General features: G+C 58.3%; 1 protein-coding gene across 1 annotated transcript; it reads right to left on the bottom strand.

Annotated features, from left to right (window-relative positions):
- Positions 1-1320: 1320 nt before the first annotated feature.
- Positions 1321-15135, bottom strand: MAPK7 (mitogen-activated protein kinase 7). The gene is made up of 7 exons (XM_085215383.1): positions 15053-15135; positions 9395-9598; positions 8549-8714; positions 5296-7514; positions 3880-4568; positions 2709-2836; positions 1321-1550 (listed from the first exon to the last, which is right to left on the bottom strand). The coding sequence occupies exons 2-7, from the start codon at positions 9591-9593 to the stop codon at positions 1403-1405; spliced, it is 3549 nt and encodes a 1182-aa protein (XP_085071509.1). The 5' UTR covers positions 9594-9598; positions 15053-15135; the 3' UTR covers positions 1321-1402.
- Positions 15136-15490: the final 355 nt, after the last annotated feature.

Genomic DNA, 15490 nt, shown 5'->3' with positions numbered 1-15490 from the left:
ATCATCCCATGTTGATCCCATGTCCATCCCATATAGATTCCATTTTCCAATCTCCCATTCCGTATTCATCCCATATCCGTATCCCCACGGATGGGGGGTGTGACATCATCTGGGGGGCGTGACGTCACATGTGGGGGGTGATGTCACATGGGGGGGTGTGACGTCACATTGGAGGGTGTGACATCACTTGGGGGGTGTGACGTCACTTGGGGGGTGTGACGTCATTGTGGAGTTTGACGTCACTTGGGGGTGTGACGTCATTTTGGGGTGTGATGTCACCTGGGAGGGTGCAATGTCATATGGGGGTGTGATGTCACATGGGGGGGAGTGACGTCACTTGGGGAGTGTGAGGTCATTTAGGGGGTGTGACGTCACGTGGGGGGTGTGACATCGTCTTGGGGATGTGACGCCACATGTGGGGTGTGATGTCATTTGGGGGGTGTGACGTCACTTGGGGGCTGTGAGGTCATTGGGGGGTGTGACGTCACATGGGAAGTGTGACGTCATTCAGGGGGTGTGACGTTACATGGGGGGTGTGACGTCATATGAGACGTGTGACGTCATCTCTGGGGTGTGACGTCACTTGGGGTTGTGACGTCATCTATGGAGGAGATCCAAAGGGATCCTATTGAGACCCCATAGAGACCCTTCCAGATCCGCATAGTCTCCATATAAACCCATAGAGAGCCGAAGGGAACCACTGAGACCCCATTATTTCTGGAAGAAAAAGGGGACCCATAGAGACCCCATAGAGTCCCATAGAGACCAACTGAGACCCCAGAGAGACCCCATAGAGCCCCATAGAGACCCCATAGAGACCCACACAGACACATCCCATACAAAAGGATTTTAATGGGGGGGAGGGGGGCGGAGGTTGTGGGTCCACTCCACACTTATGGGTCAGGGATGTCATTGGACAGCGCCATGGAGACCCCATAGAGCCCCACAGAGACTTATAGTGCCCCATAGAGCCCTCATAGAGACCCCAGAGAGCCCCAGAGAGACCCATAGAGCCCCACAGAGACCCACAGAGACCCCATAGAGCCCCATAGAGACCCATAGAGCCCCTTAGAGACCCACTGAGACCCCAAAGACCCCATAGAGCCCCATAGAGACCCACTGAGACCCCACACAGACACATCCCATACAAAAGGATTTTAATGGGGGGAGGGCGGGGGGTGGAGGTTGTGGGTCCACCCCACACTTATGGGTCAGGGATGTCGTCGGACAGCGCCATGGAGACCCCATAGAGCCCCATAGAGCCCCCCCAGAGACCCCATAGAGCCCCATAGAGACCCACTGAGACCCCACACAATCACATCCCATACAAAAGGATTTTAATGGGGGGAGGGGGAGGGCGGAAGTTGTGGGTCCACCCCACACTTATGGGTCCGCCCCACACTTATGGGTCAGGGATGTCGTCGGACAGCGCCATGGGGGATCCGAGCTGGAGGTCCCTCTGTAGGGTCTCGAAGGCAGCGGGGCTGAGGCGGTGAACTTCCAGCCAATCGGCCAGCAGGGAGGCCGACAGTGGGGCCGAGTCCCCCTGGCTATGGGGTGATATGGGGTCAGCCCCATAGCGAGGCCGTAAAACCCCACACCTCCACCCTATAGATCCCATAGGTGTGGGGCAGTGGGATTTGGGGTGGAATTGGGCCCCATTGGGGTCCTGACCCCATAACTTTTGGGGTTCGCCACCCCAATGTGTGGGGCAGTGGGATTTGGGGTGGAGTTGGGCCCCATTGGGGTCCTGACCCCATAACTTTTGGGGTTCCCCACCCCAATGTGTGGGGCAGTGGGATGTGGGATGGGGCCCCATTGGGTTCCTGACTCCATAACTTTTGGGGTTCTCCACCCCAATGTGTGGGACTGTGGGATTTGGGGTGGGGGGTGGGGCCCCATTGGGTTCCTGACCCCATAACTTTTGGGGTTCTCCACCCCAATGTGTGGGGCAGTGGGATGTGGGGTGGGGCCCCATTGGGTTCCTGACCCCATAACTTTTGGGGTTCTCCACCCCAATGTGTGGGACTGTGGGATTTGGGGTGGGGGGTGGGGCCCCATTGGTTCCTGACCCCATAACTTTGGGGTTCTCCACCCCAATGTGTGGGGCAGCGGGATTTGGGGTGGGACGAGACCCCATTGGGTGACCCCGTAACTTCGGGTTCTCCATCATTCGACCACAGGGTGACCTCTGGGTCCCCCATTGTTGGGATTTTGGGGTCCCCCATTTTTGGGATTTTGGAGACCTATCCCAATGGGGTGACCCCTAAATTTGGGTCCTCCATTATTGGGATTTTGGGTCCTCCATTATTGGGATTTTTGGGTTCCTCCATTATTGGGATTTTTGGGGCCCTCCATTATGGGGATTTTGGGTCCTCCATTATGGGGATTTTGGGGGTTCTCCATTATTGGTATTTTGGGGTCCTCCATTATTGGGATTTTGGGGTCCTCTCCCAGTGGGGTGACCCTAAACTTCGGGTCCTCCATTATTGGGATTTTGGAGTCCTTCATTATTGGGATTTTGAGGTCCTCCATTATGGGGATTTTGGGGTCCTCCCCCAATGGGGTGACCCCAAAATTTGGGTCGTCCATTATTGGGATTTTGAAGTTCTCCATTTTTGGGATTTTGGGTCCTCCATTTTTGGGATTTTGGGGTGAGCCCAACCTTTGTGTCCCCCCCTATGGGATTTGCGGTCCCCCCCCCTCACCTCTCCTTGCCGTCGCCCACCATGTCCAGCGATTGGCTCAGGAACTCCTCCAGGTCGAAGCCCACCCCATATCCCGCCCCACTGCCTTTTGGGGTCACCGAGAAGACGGGGGGCAAAACGTCCTCCACCTTTTTTTTGGGGGTGGGGGGCGGGGGGGGAGAGGGGATGGAGAGGTGAAAAGAAGACCCCCAAAATGTGACCCCAAATGGAGACCCCCCACCCCGTCCCATGACCCCAAATGGAGACCCCAACCCCACCCCATGACCCCAAAATGGGGATCCCATCCCATGACCCCAAAATGGAGACCCCAACCCCACAACCCCAAAATGGGGACCCCCACCCCATCCCATGACCCCAAAATGGGGATCCCATCCCACGACCCCAAATGGAGACCCCAACCCCATCCCATGACCCCAAATGGAGACCCCAACCCCATTCCTTGAGCCCCAGTGGAGGCCCCAACCCATCCCATGACCCCAAAATGGGGATCCCATCCCATGATCCCAAAATGGAGACCCCAACCCCACCCTATAGCCCCAAGTTCTACAGTGGAGACCCCCGCCCCACTCCAAGACCCCAAAATGCAGAACCCCATCCCATGACCCCAAAATGGAGACCCCCACCCCATCCCATGACCCCAATGAAGACCCCCACCCATCCCATGACCTCAAAGCTCAGAAATGGAGACCCCCACCCCAATACATGACCCCAGTGAAGACCCTCACCCATCCCATGACCCCAAAGCTCAGAAACGGAGCCCCCCACCCCACTCCAAGACCCCAAAATGGAGACCCCCCACCCCATCCCATGACCCCAAAGCTCAGAAACGGAGCCCCCCACCCCACTCCAAGACCCCAAACAGAGACCCCCACCCCAACACATGACCCCAAAATGGAGACCCCCACCCATCCCACGACCCCAAAGCTCAGAAACGGAGCCCCCCACCCCACTCCAAGACCCCAAACAGAGACCCCCACCCCAACACATGACCCCAAAATGGAGACCCCCACCCATCCCACGACCCCAAAGCTCAGAAACGGAGCCCCCCACCCCACTCCAAGACCCCATACGAAGCCCCCATTGCCCCCAGCCCCCATTGATGTCTCTGCCCCAAATCCCACCCCACCCCCAACCCCCTCCAGACCCCCCCAGACCCCCCCAACCCCCTCACCTGTGACTTGGACAGCTGCTGGGTCACCGTGGCCACATCGGGGTCCGCCCACCCCCCACCTCCCCCCCCCACCACTGCCGCCATCGCCGCCTGGGGCTGTGGGGGGTCACTGGGGGGCTGTGGGTTGATACTGGGGGGCTGTGGGTTGATACTGGGGAGCTGTGGGTTGATACTGGGGGGCTGCAGCAGGGGGTTATTGGGGGGCTGTAGGTTATTGGGGGGCTGCTGGGGGTGGTTGGGGGGCTGCGGGTTGGGGGGCTGCAGGGGGTTATTGGGGGGCTGCTGGATGTTAATGGGGGGCTGCAGGTTATTGGGGGGCTGCAGGAGGTTATTGGGGGGCTGCTGGGGGTTACTGGGGGGCTGCTGGGGGTTACTGGGGGGTTGCTGGGGGGGTCTCGGCGGTGCCCCATCCCTCATTTTGGTCCAGCGTTCCAAAAGGTGCCGATCGTCGTCGCTGAGGATGAGACCCCTGAGCCGCTGCTGGGGGTCCCGGTTCTGTTGGGGGTCCCGGCTCTGTTGGGGGTCCCGGTTCTGCCGGTCCCGCTGTTCCTTTTCCCGTTGTTTCCTTTCTCTTTCTTTCGCCCTTTCTTGTCGACGGCGCCGTTTTTCTTCCCTCTCCCGTTGCCTCTCGGCGGCCGTCACCGATTTACGGCAATCCGGAGCCTCCGGGAGGGCAGGGCAGGGGGGGTCTGGGGGGGGGAAAAGGGGAAGGGGGCAGCCTTGGAGACCCCCGACCCATCTTATGAACCCAAATGGAGACCCTCACCCCATCCCAAAAGCCCCAAATGGGGACCCCAACCCCATGACCCCATATGGAGACCCCCAACCCATCCTATAACCCAATATGGGGACCCCAACACCATGATCCCAAATGGAGACCGCCAACCCAACCCATGACCCCAAATGGAGACCCCCCAACCCATCCTATGATCCCAAATGGAGACCCTCACCCCATCCCAAAAACCCCAAATGGGGACCCCAACCCCATGACCCCAAAACGGGGACCCCCAACCCATCCTGTAACCCAATATGGGGACCCCAACTCCATGACCCCAAATGGAGACCCCGAACCCAAGACCCCAAAAGGAGACTCTCACCCCAACCCAAGACCCCAAAATGGGGACCCCAATCCATGACCCCAAATGGAAACCCCCAACCCAACCCAAGATCTCAAAATGGGGATCCCAAACCCATGATCCCAAATGGAGACCCCCAACCCAACCCATGACCCCAAATGGAGACCCCCACCCCACCCCAAGACCCCAAAGTTCTACAGCGGAGCCCCCAACCCATCCCAGGACCCCAAATGGAGACCCCCCACCCCATCCCGAGACCCCAAAGTTCCACAATAGAGCCCCCAACCCACCCCAAGACCCCAAATCGTGTCATGCCCCCCCCCCCCCGCAGACCCCAAACCTCTGCTCTTATTCCTCATGGCAGATTTCAGCAGCGCCGCTTTTAGGGCCGCTTTGGTGTCATCGGAGATGGCGCCGTCTCGTTTCGGTACCACCGGGATTTCCGGTTCTTCTTTGACCCGTGGCGATTCCATGGGGCAATCGGGGGCCGTCGTAGGGCCGGGACTCGCCATATCCACATCGGTGCAAGGCCACGGCGTGGGGACGGCCGGGTCGGTCCTGGTGTTGGTGGTGGGGGCCAGGTTGGCCATATTGACCCCAACGTTGGTCATGTTGGCCATATTGACCCCGGCGTTGGCCATATTGACCCCAGTATTGGTCATGTTGGCCATATTGACCCCGGCGTTGGCCATGTTGGCCATATTGACCCCGGCGTTGGCCATGTTGACGTTGACATTGGTCACGGTGGCCATATTGACCCCGGCGTTGGTCACGTTGCCAATACTGACCCCGGCGTTGGCCATACTGGCGCCACTATTCGCCATATTGATGGCGGCGTTGGCCACGTTGGCCACACTGACGCCGGCGTTGACCATATTGATGGCGGCGTTGGCCATGTTGGCCACGCTGATGCCGCTATTGGCCACGTTCATGCCAGCATTGGCTGCATTGGCCACGCCGATGCCAACGTTGGCCACGTTGATCATCCGGATGCCGGCGTTGGCCACGGTGTTGAGGCCGATATTGGCCACGGCGACGCCGGCGTTGGCTGCGTTGACCCCAATGTTGGCCACGTTGACTCTGGCGTTGACGTTGGCTGCGCTGATGCCAGCATTGGCCACGGTGATGCCGGTGTTGACCACGTTGGCCATGGCGACGCCGGCGTTGGATGCGTTCACCCCCATTTTGGCCGCGTTGACCCCAACGTTGGCCGCATTGACCCCAACGTTGGCCGTGTTGACCCCAGTGTTGGCCATATTGGCCACGCTGACCCCCATATTGGCCACGCTGACCCCAACATTGGCCATGTTGACCCCCATATTGGCTACGTTGACCCCCATATTGGCCCCGTTGACTCCAATGTTGGTTGTGCTGACCCCCATATTGGCCGCGCTGACCCCCATATTGGCCACTTCGACCCCAACGTTGCCCACGTTGACCCCCATATTGGCTCCGTTGACCCCGATATTGGCCATGTTGACCCCGGCATTGGCCATATTGGCCGCGTTGACCCCAACATTCCCCACGTTGACCCCCATATTGGCCCCGTTGACCCCAACGTTGGCTGTGTTGACCCCAACGTTGACCCCGGCATTGGCCATATTGGCCGCGTTGACCCCAACACTGTCCACGTTGACCCCCATATTGGCCCCATTGACTCCAACGTTGGCTGTGTTGACCCCAAGGTTGGCCATATTGGCCACGTTGACCCCAGCATTGCCCACGTTGGCCTGGCTGACGGCGCTGGCACTGGCAAAGGCGATCTGACGCCGGATGCCGTCGCGACGCTGATGGAAATCCTCGATTTCGGCCACGATGGCAGCTTTGATCTCCTCCTTGGTGAGCACGCGACGCTCGAAGGCGAAATCGAACGCCGGCACGCACTCGGGTTCATCCTCCGGGTCGTGATATTTGGCCAGGAAGGGATGTCGCAACGCTTCGGTGACACCGACCCGTTCCCTCGGGTCGAACCTCAGCATCCTCCCCAACAAAGCCAAAGCCTCCGGTTCGGCGTCGCCGTACAAACTCTCCCACGGCACCGGCGGGCGAGGAGGGAGGCTCTGCAGATAAGCACGGACCCTCTCGGCCCCGATGGCGGCCATGACGCTCGCCGGCGGCGTCCCCAAGACCGCCATGATGAGTTGAAGTTGATGGACGTAATTGCGACCGGGGAAAAGCTGCCGACGGCCCAACATCTCGGCGAAGATGCAGCCCACCGACCACATGTCGATGGCTCGCGTGTAACGGTGCAAGGAGAGCAGCAGCTCCGGGGCTCGGTACCAACGCGTGGCCACGTATTCGGTCAAGAAGGCTTTGCTGTGCCTTGGGTCGGCTCCGAGGCCGCGAGCCATGCCGAAATCGCCGATCTTCAGCTCGCAGTTCTCGTTGACCAGGAGGTTGGAAGGTTTGAGGTCTCGGTGGAGGACGTTGGCAGAGTGGATGTATTTGAGGCCGCGGAGGAGTTGGTAGAGGAAATAGCGGACGTGCTCCAGGGAAAGAGGCTGGGCTGAGTGGATGATCTGGTGGAGGTCCGACTCCATCAGGTCCAGCACCACGTAGCTGGAGAAGGGCGGGGAGAAAGGAAGGGGGTGTGGGGTTAGGGTGGGGGGGGAAATGGGGGAGAGATGGGGGGTATTGGGGGGATATGGGGCGTATGGGGGGGAAATGGGGGAGAGATGGGGGGTATGGGGTCGGTATGGGGGGAAATAAGGGGAAATGGGGGGGTATTGGGGGGAATGGGGGAGGAATGGGGGGAAATGGGGGGTATGGTGTCGGTAAGGGGGAAAATGGGGGGGATGGGGTGAGTATGGGGGAAAATGGGGGGAAATGGGGGGAAATAAGAGGGTATGTGGGGGAAATGGGGGGATATGGGGTCAGTACGGGAGAAAATGGTGGGAAATGGTGTCAGTATGGGGGGAAATGGGGGGGAAATCAGGAGTTTGGGGGGGTAAAAAGGGGGGTATGGGGTCAGTAGGGGGGGAAATGGGAGAGAAAAAGGGGAAAAAGGGGGGTATGGGGTCGGTATGGGGGGAAATGGGGGGGAAATGGGCGGGAAATGGGGGGGGACCCCGACCCCATGGGCTCCACCTCCACCCCACAGCCCCAGGTGACCCCAAATGACGTCCCTATGGGTTCCACCTCCACCCCATGGCTTCCACCTCCACACCATAGGTTTCATCTCCACCCCATATCTTCCATCTCCACCCCATGGCATCCCCCTCCACCCCATGGCTTCCATCTCCAGCCCACAGCCCCAGGTGACCCCAAATGATGTCTCCATGAGTTCCGCCTCCACCCCATATGTTCCATCTCCACCCCATGGCTTCCACCTCCACCCCATGGGCTCCACCTCCACCCCACAGCCCCAGGTGACCCCAAATGATGTCCCCATGAGTTCCACCTCCACCCCATACGTTCCACCTCCACCCCATGGCTTCCACCTCCACCCCATGGGCTCCACCTCCACCCCATGGGCTCCACCTCCACCCCACAGCCCCAGGTGACCCCAAATGACGTCCCCACGAGTTCCACCCCCACCCCACAGGTTCCTGCCCACCCCCAGCCCCTCAGCTGCCCCCCTCGTTGCCACGCACACGGATCGGAACTCCCCGTAGGGCCCGGCGGGTCTCAGGATGTCTTTGATCCCGATGATGTTGTCGTGTTTGAAGTGTTTGAGGATTTTCAGCTCCCTCAGGGTCCTCTTGGCGTTGGTCACCACGTCGAAGGCATTCGGGATCTTCTTGATGGCCACCGGCTGCCCTGGAACCGAAACACCGGCACCGCATCAGCCAACTGACCCCATAGGACCCACTGGGACCCAACTGACTCCATTGGGACCCAATGGACCCCATAGGGAGCCAAGGGACACCATAGGGACCCAACTGACCCCATGGGGAGCCAAGGGACACCATAGGGACACAACTGACCCCATTGGGAGCCAACTGACCCCATAGGACCCACTGGGACCCAACTGATGCCATTGGGACCCAACGGACCCCATGGGGAGCCAAGGGACACCATAGGGACACAACTGACCCCATTGGGAGCCAACTGACCCCATAGGAACCCACTGGGACCCAACTGACGCCATTGGGACCCAACGGACCCCATTGGGAGCCAAGGGACACAGGGACACCATAGGGAGCCAAGGGACAACATTGGGACCCAAATGACCCCAAAGGCACCCGACTGACCCCATAGGGACCCAACGGACCCCATTGGGACCCAACGGACCCTATTCGGACCCAAGTGACCCCATAGGGAGCCAGGGGACACCATAGGGACCCGAATGACCCCATTGGGAGCCAACTGACCCCATAGGGGCCCAACTGCCCCCCACAGGGACCCCAACCGACCCCACAGGGTCCCTAACCACCCCACAAGGACCCCAACCGCCCCCACAAGGACCCCAACCGACCCCACAAGGACCCCCCCCTCACCGGTGTCCCTTCTCCGGGCCGAGCTGACGACCCCATAAGCTCCGGTTCCGATGGTTTCGATGACCTCGTAGTCGTCCCCAACCTCAAAGGTGACGTCGAGCGCCCGCGCTTTCAGCAGGGCCAGAGGACCCCCGCCCCCACCTGGAGGACCCCTCCCCACTGACACCTCCCTGCGCCCTTCGGGGTCCGCCTCCGCCATGGGATCTGTGGGGATGGGGAGTCCATAAGAGACACTGCGGGACCCACGCGGCCCCATAAGGACCCATAGAAACCCCAAGAACCCCAAAGGGACCCCAATGTCCCCATAAGGACCCACAGAACCCAGAGGGACCCACAGAACCCCATAAGGATCCCAGTGTCCCCATAGGAACCCACAGAACCCATAGTGACCCCAGTGTCCACATAGGAACCCACACGATCCTGTAGGGACCCACAGAACCCATAGGGATCCCAGAGTCACCATAGAAACCCCTAGAAACCAAAAGGGATCCCGATGTCCCTATTAGGACCCATAGACACCCAGAGGGACCCACAGAACGCCACAGGGATATCAGTGTTCCCATAAAAACCCACACGACCATATAGCGATCCACAGAACTCCATAGAGACCCCAGTGTCCCCATAGGAACCCCTAGAAAACCATAGGGAACCCAATGTCCCCATAAGGACCCATAGAAACCCAGAGGGACACAAAGAATCCCATAGGAATCCCAGTGTCCCCATAGAAAACCACACGACCCCATAGGGACCCAAAGAACTCCATAGAAATCCCAGTGTCCCCATAGGAACTCACACGACCCTATAGGCATCTACAGAACACCATCGAGACCCCAGTGTCCCCATAGAAACACACACGACCTTATAGGGATCCACAGAACCCCATAGGGACCCCAGTTTCCCCATAGGAACACCTCGAAACCCATAGGGATCCCAATGTCCCCATAAGGACCCAGAGAAACCCAGAGGGACCCAAAGATCCCCATAGGGATCCCAGTGTCCCCATACAAACCCACATGACCCTATAGGGATCCACAGAACCCCATAGGGACCCCAGTGTCCCCATGGGAACCCACACAACCCTATAGGGAGCCACAGAACCCATAGGAACCCTTAGAAAGTGACAGGGATCCTAATGTCCCCATAAGGACCCACAGAACCCCATAAGGGCCCACAGAACCCATAAGGGCCCACAGAACCCATAAGGGCCCACAGAACCCCATAGGAATCCCAGCGTCCCCATAGGAACCCACACGACCCTATAGGGGCCCACAGAACCCCATAGGGACCCCAGTGTCCCCAAAGGAACCCACACGATCCTGTAGGGACCCACAGAACCCCATAGGGACCCCAGTGACCCCATAAGAACCCCTAGAAACCAACAGGGATCCCAATGTCCCCATAAGGGCCCACAGAAACCCATAAGGACCCACAGAACCCCATAGGGATCCCAGTATCCCCATAGGAACCCACACGACCCTATAGGGACCCACAGAACCCCATAGTGACTCCAGTGTCCGCATAGGAACCCACACCACCCTATAGGGAACCACAGAACCCCATAGGGACCCCAGTGTCCCCATAGGAACCCCTAGAAACCGACAGGGATCCCAATGTCCCCATAAGGACCTATAGAAACCCATAAGGACCCAAAGAAACCATAAGGACCCACAGAACCCCATAAGGATCCCAGCGTCCCTATAGGAAGCCACATGACCCCATAGGGAACCGCAGAACCCCATAGTGACCCCAGTGTCCCCATAGGAACCCACACAACCCTATAGGGATCCACAGAACCCCATAGGAATGCCATTGTCTCCATAGGAACCCACACGATCCTGTAGGGATCCACAGAACCCCATAAGGATCCCAGTGTCCCCATAGGAACCCACACGACCGTATAGGGACCAGCAGAACACATAGAGATCCCAGTGTCCCCATAGAAAACCCTAGAAACCGACAGCGATCCCAATGTCCCCATAAGGACCCATAGAAACCCAGAGGGACCCACAGAACCCCATAAGGATCCCAGTGTCCCCATAGGAACTCACACAACCCCATAGGGACCCACAGAACCCATAGAGACCCCAGTGTCCCCATAAGAACCCACACAACCCTAAAGGGACCCACAGAACCCCATAGGGACCCCAGTGTCCCCATAGGAACCCACACCACCCTATAGGGACCCACAGAACCCCATAGGGATCCCAGTGTCCACATAGGAACCCCTAGAAACCGACAGGGATCCCAATGTCCCCATAAGAATCCATAGGAACCCATAGGAACCAATAGAAACCGACAGGGATCCCAATGTCCCCATAAGGACCCACAGAAACCCAGAGGGACCCACAGAACCCCATAGGGATCCCAGTATCCCCATAGGAACCCACACGACTCTATAGGGACCCACAGAACCCCATAGGAATGCCAGTGTACCCATAGGAACCCACACCACCCTATAGGGAGCCACAGAACCCCATAAGGATCCCAGTGTCCCCATAGGAACCCAAAGACCCTATAGGGACCCACAGAACCCCATAGGAATGCCAGTGTACCCATAGGAACCCACACCACCCTATAGGGAGCCACAGAACCCCATAAGGATCCCAGTGTCCCCATAGGAACCCAAAGACCCTATAGGGATCCACAGAACCGCATAGGAATGCCAGTGTCCCCATAGGAACCCACTCGACCCTATAGGGGCCCACAGAACCCCATAGGGACCCCAGTGTCCCCATAGGAACCCCTAGAAACCGACAGGGATCCCAATGTCCCCATAAGGACCCATAGAAACCCATAAAGACCCAAGGAACCCCATAAGGATCCCAGTGTCTCCATAGGAAGCCACACGACCCCATAGGGAACCGCAGAACCCCATAGGAATGCCAGTGTCCCCATGGGAACCCACACCACCCTATAGGGATCCACAGACCCCCATAAGGATCCCAGTGTCCCCATAGGAACCTACACGACCCTATAGGGGCCCACAGAACCCCATAGGGACCCCAGTGTCCCCATAGGAACCCCTAGAAACCGACAGGGCTCCCAATGTCCCCATAAGGACCCATAGAAACCCATATGGACCCACAGAAACCATAAGGACCCACAGAAACCATAAGGACCCACAGAACCCCATAGGAACCTACACGACCCTAAAGGAATCCACAGAACCCATAGGAACCCTTAGAAACCAACAGGGATCCCAATGTTCCCATAAGGACCCACAGACCCCATAAGGACCCACAGAACCCCATAAGGACCCACAGAACCCCATAAGGACCCACAGAACCCCATAGGGACCCACAGAACCCCATAGGGACCCCAGTGTCCCCATAGGAACCCCAAGAAACCGACAGGGATCCCAATGTCCCCATAAGAACCCATAGAAACCCATAAGGACCCAAAGAACCCATGAGGACCCACAGAACCCATGAGGACTCACAGAACCCCATAGAAATCCCAGTGTCCCCATAGGAACCCATACGACCCTATAGGAGCCCACAGAACCCCATAGGGATCCCAGAGTCCCCCTAGGAACCCCTAGAAACCGACAGGGATCCCAATGTCCCCATATGGACTCACAGAAACCATAAGGACCCACAGAAACCATAAGGACCCACAGAACCCCATAGGAACCCACACGACCCCATAGGGATCCACACGACCCCATAGGGATCCACACGACCCCATAGGAACCCCAAGAAACTGACAGGGATCCCAATGTCCCCATAAGAACCCATAGTAACCCATAAGGACCCACAGAAACCATAAGGACCCACAGAAACCCATAGGAATCCAAGTGTCCCCATAGGAATCCACACGACCCTATAGGGATCCACAGATCCCATAGGAACCCTTAGAAACCGACAGGGATCCCAATGTCCCCATAAGGACCCACAGACCCCATAAGGACCCACAGACCCCATAAGGGCCCACAGACCCCATAAGGGCCCACAGACCCCATAGGGATCCCAGTGTCCCCATAGGAACCCACACCACCCTATAGGGACCCACAGAACCCCATAGGGATCCCAGTGTCCCCATAGGAACCTACACGATCCTGTAGGGATCCACAGAACCCCATAGGGACCCCAGTGTCCCCATAGGAACCCCTAGAAACCGACAGGGATCCCAATGTCCCCATAAGGACCCATAGAAACCCATAAGGACCCACAGAACCCCATAAGGACCCCATTGTCCCCATAGGAACCCCTAGAAACCGACAGGGATCCAAATGTCCCCATATGGACCCACAGAAACCATAAAGACCCACAGAACCCCATAAGGACCCACACGACCCCATAGGGATCCACACACCCCATAGGAACCCCAAGAAACTGACAGGGATCCCAATGTCCCCATAAGAACCCATAGTAACCAATAAGGACCCACAGAAACCATAAGGACCCACAGAACCCCATAGGAATCCCAGTGTCCCCATAGGAACTCACACGACCATATAGGGACCCACAGAACCCCATAGTGACCGGAGTGTCCCCATAGGAACCCACACGACCCTATAGGGATCCACAGAACCCCATAGGGACCCGTTTCACCACAGAAACCCCTCGAAACCCATAGGGATCCCAACGTCCCCATAAGGACCCAGAGAAACCCATAAGGACCCAGAGAACCCCATAAGGACCCACACGACCCTATAGGAATCCACACGACCCCATAGGGATCCCAGTGTCTCCACACAGACCCATAAAAGCGTTATATGGATCCTAATGTCTCCATGGCGACCCATAGAAACCCAAAGAACACTATGGGTTTTTTTTTTTGTCCCTATAAAAACCCCAATGTCCCCATAGGGACCCTCAGAACCCCATAGGGATCCACAGAACCCCATAGGGATCCTAATGTCCCTTAGGGACCCACAGAAACCCATAGGGACCCTGGTGACCCTATAGGAGAACCCCATAGGAACCCACTGAAACCCACAGGGACCCCCATAGAGCCCCACGGACCCCACATCCCCCATAAAGCCCCACAGATCCACACAGACCCCACAGACCCCATAGACCCTATAGAGCCCCACAAACCCCAAGGTCCCCACAGAGCCCCACAGACCCCCACAGACCCCATAAAGTCCACGGCCCCATAGACTCCCATGGACCCCTTAGAGCCCCAGGGATCCCATAGACCCCATAAAGCCCACGGACCCTATAGAGCCCCATAGAGCCCCACAGACCCCATAAAGCCCATGGACCCCATAGACGCCACGGACCCCATAAAGCCCACGGATCCCATAGAGTCCCATAGAGCCCATAGACCCCACAGACCCCATAAAGCCCACGAACCCCATAAAGCCCAGGGACCCCATAAAGCCCAGGGATCCCATAGAGTCCCATAGAGCCCATAGAACCCACAGACCCCATAGAACCCACAGACCCCATAGAGCCCCACGGACCCCATAGAGCCTACGGATCCCATAGACCCCCACGGACCCCATAGACTCCACAGACCCCATAAAGCCCACGGACCCCATAGAGCCCACAAACTCCATAGACCCCACGGACCCCATAGACCCCACGGACCCCATAGTGCCCCACGGACCCCATAGTGCCCCACGGATCCCATAAAGCCCACGGACCCCATAAAGCCCACGGACCCCATAACGCCCCACGGATCCCATAGAGCCCCACGGACCCCACTCACCGCCCTGCACCGCCGCTCCCGTTCCGTTCCCGGATGTCCCCTCTCCGCCCAATCAGCGCTCAGCATTCAGGCCACGCCCCCTCCCCTTCCCTCCAGTAGCCAATGAACGCTCTCCGTGCGACTCCGCCCCGCCCCCGTTGCTAGTGGACGGGCCTAAAAACCCGGAAGTGTCGCCCGGTCGCTATGGAGCAGCGCGGCGCATGCGCAGGACCCAGCTCTTTTTTTTTCCAAGGGGCTCCCTTGGGGGGAGGGGTGGCGAAACCGGAAGTGACGTCAGAAAGAGGCAGGGACCGGAAGTAGGACACATGGACGCATGGATCCCGTGTCAGTGTGATACGCGTGTCCCGTGTCATGTGACACATGGATCCCGTATCATGTGACACGTGTGTCCCATGTCGCGATGGCACCTGGACACGTCATTCATCCCATGTCACGGTG

The sequence above is a fragment of the Meleagris gallopavo genome, unplaced genomic scaffold (assembly GCF_905368555.1).
Source record: "Meleagris gallopavo unplaced genomic scaffold, MGAL_WU_HG_1.1 scaffold_24, whole genome shotgun sequence".
Lineage (NCBI taxonomy): Eukaryota > Metazoa > Chordata > Aves > Galliformes > Phasianidae > Meleagris > Meleagris gallopavo.
The sequence above is the reverse complement of the archived record's forward strand: the minus strand, read 5'-3'. Positions and strand labels throughout refer to the sequence as shown.

Excerpts from the sequence above, each read along its gene's own strand:
- MAPK7 (XM_085215383.1), bottom strand. The coding sequence starts at position 9,593 with ATGGCGGAGGCGGACCCCGAAGGGCGCAGGGAGGTGTCAGTGGGGAGG. Across the intron at positions 8,715-9,394 it reads GGCCCGGAGAAGGGACACCG|GGCAGCCGGTGGCCATCAAG; the intron begins GTGAGGGGGGGG and ends TTTCGGTTCCAG. Across the intron at positions 1,551-2,708 it reads GTGGGCGACGGCAAGGAGAG|CCAGGGGGACTCGGCCCCAC; the intron begins GTGAGGGGGGGG and ends ATCACCCCATAG.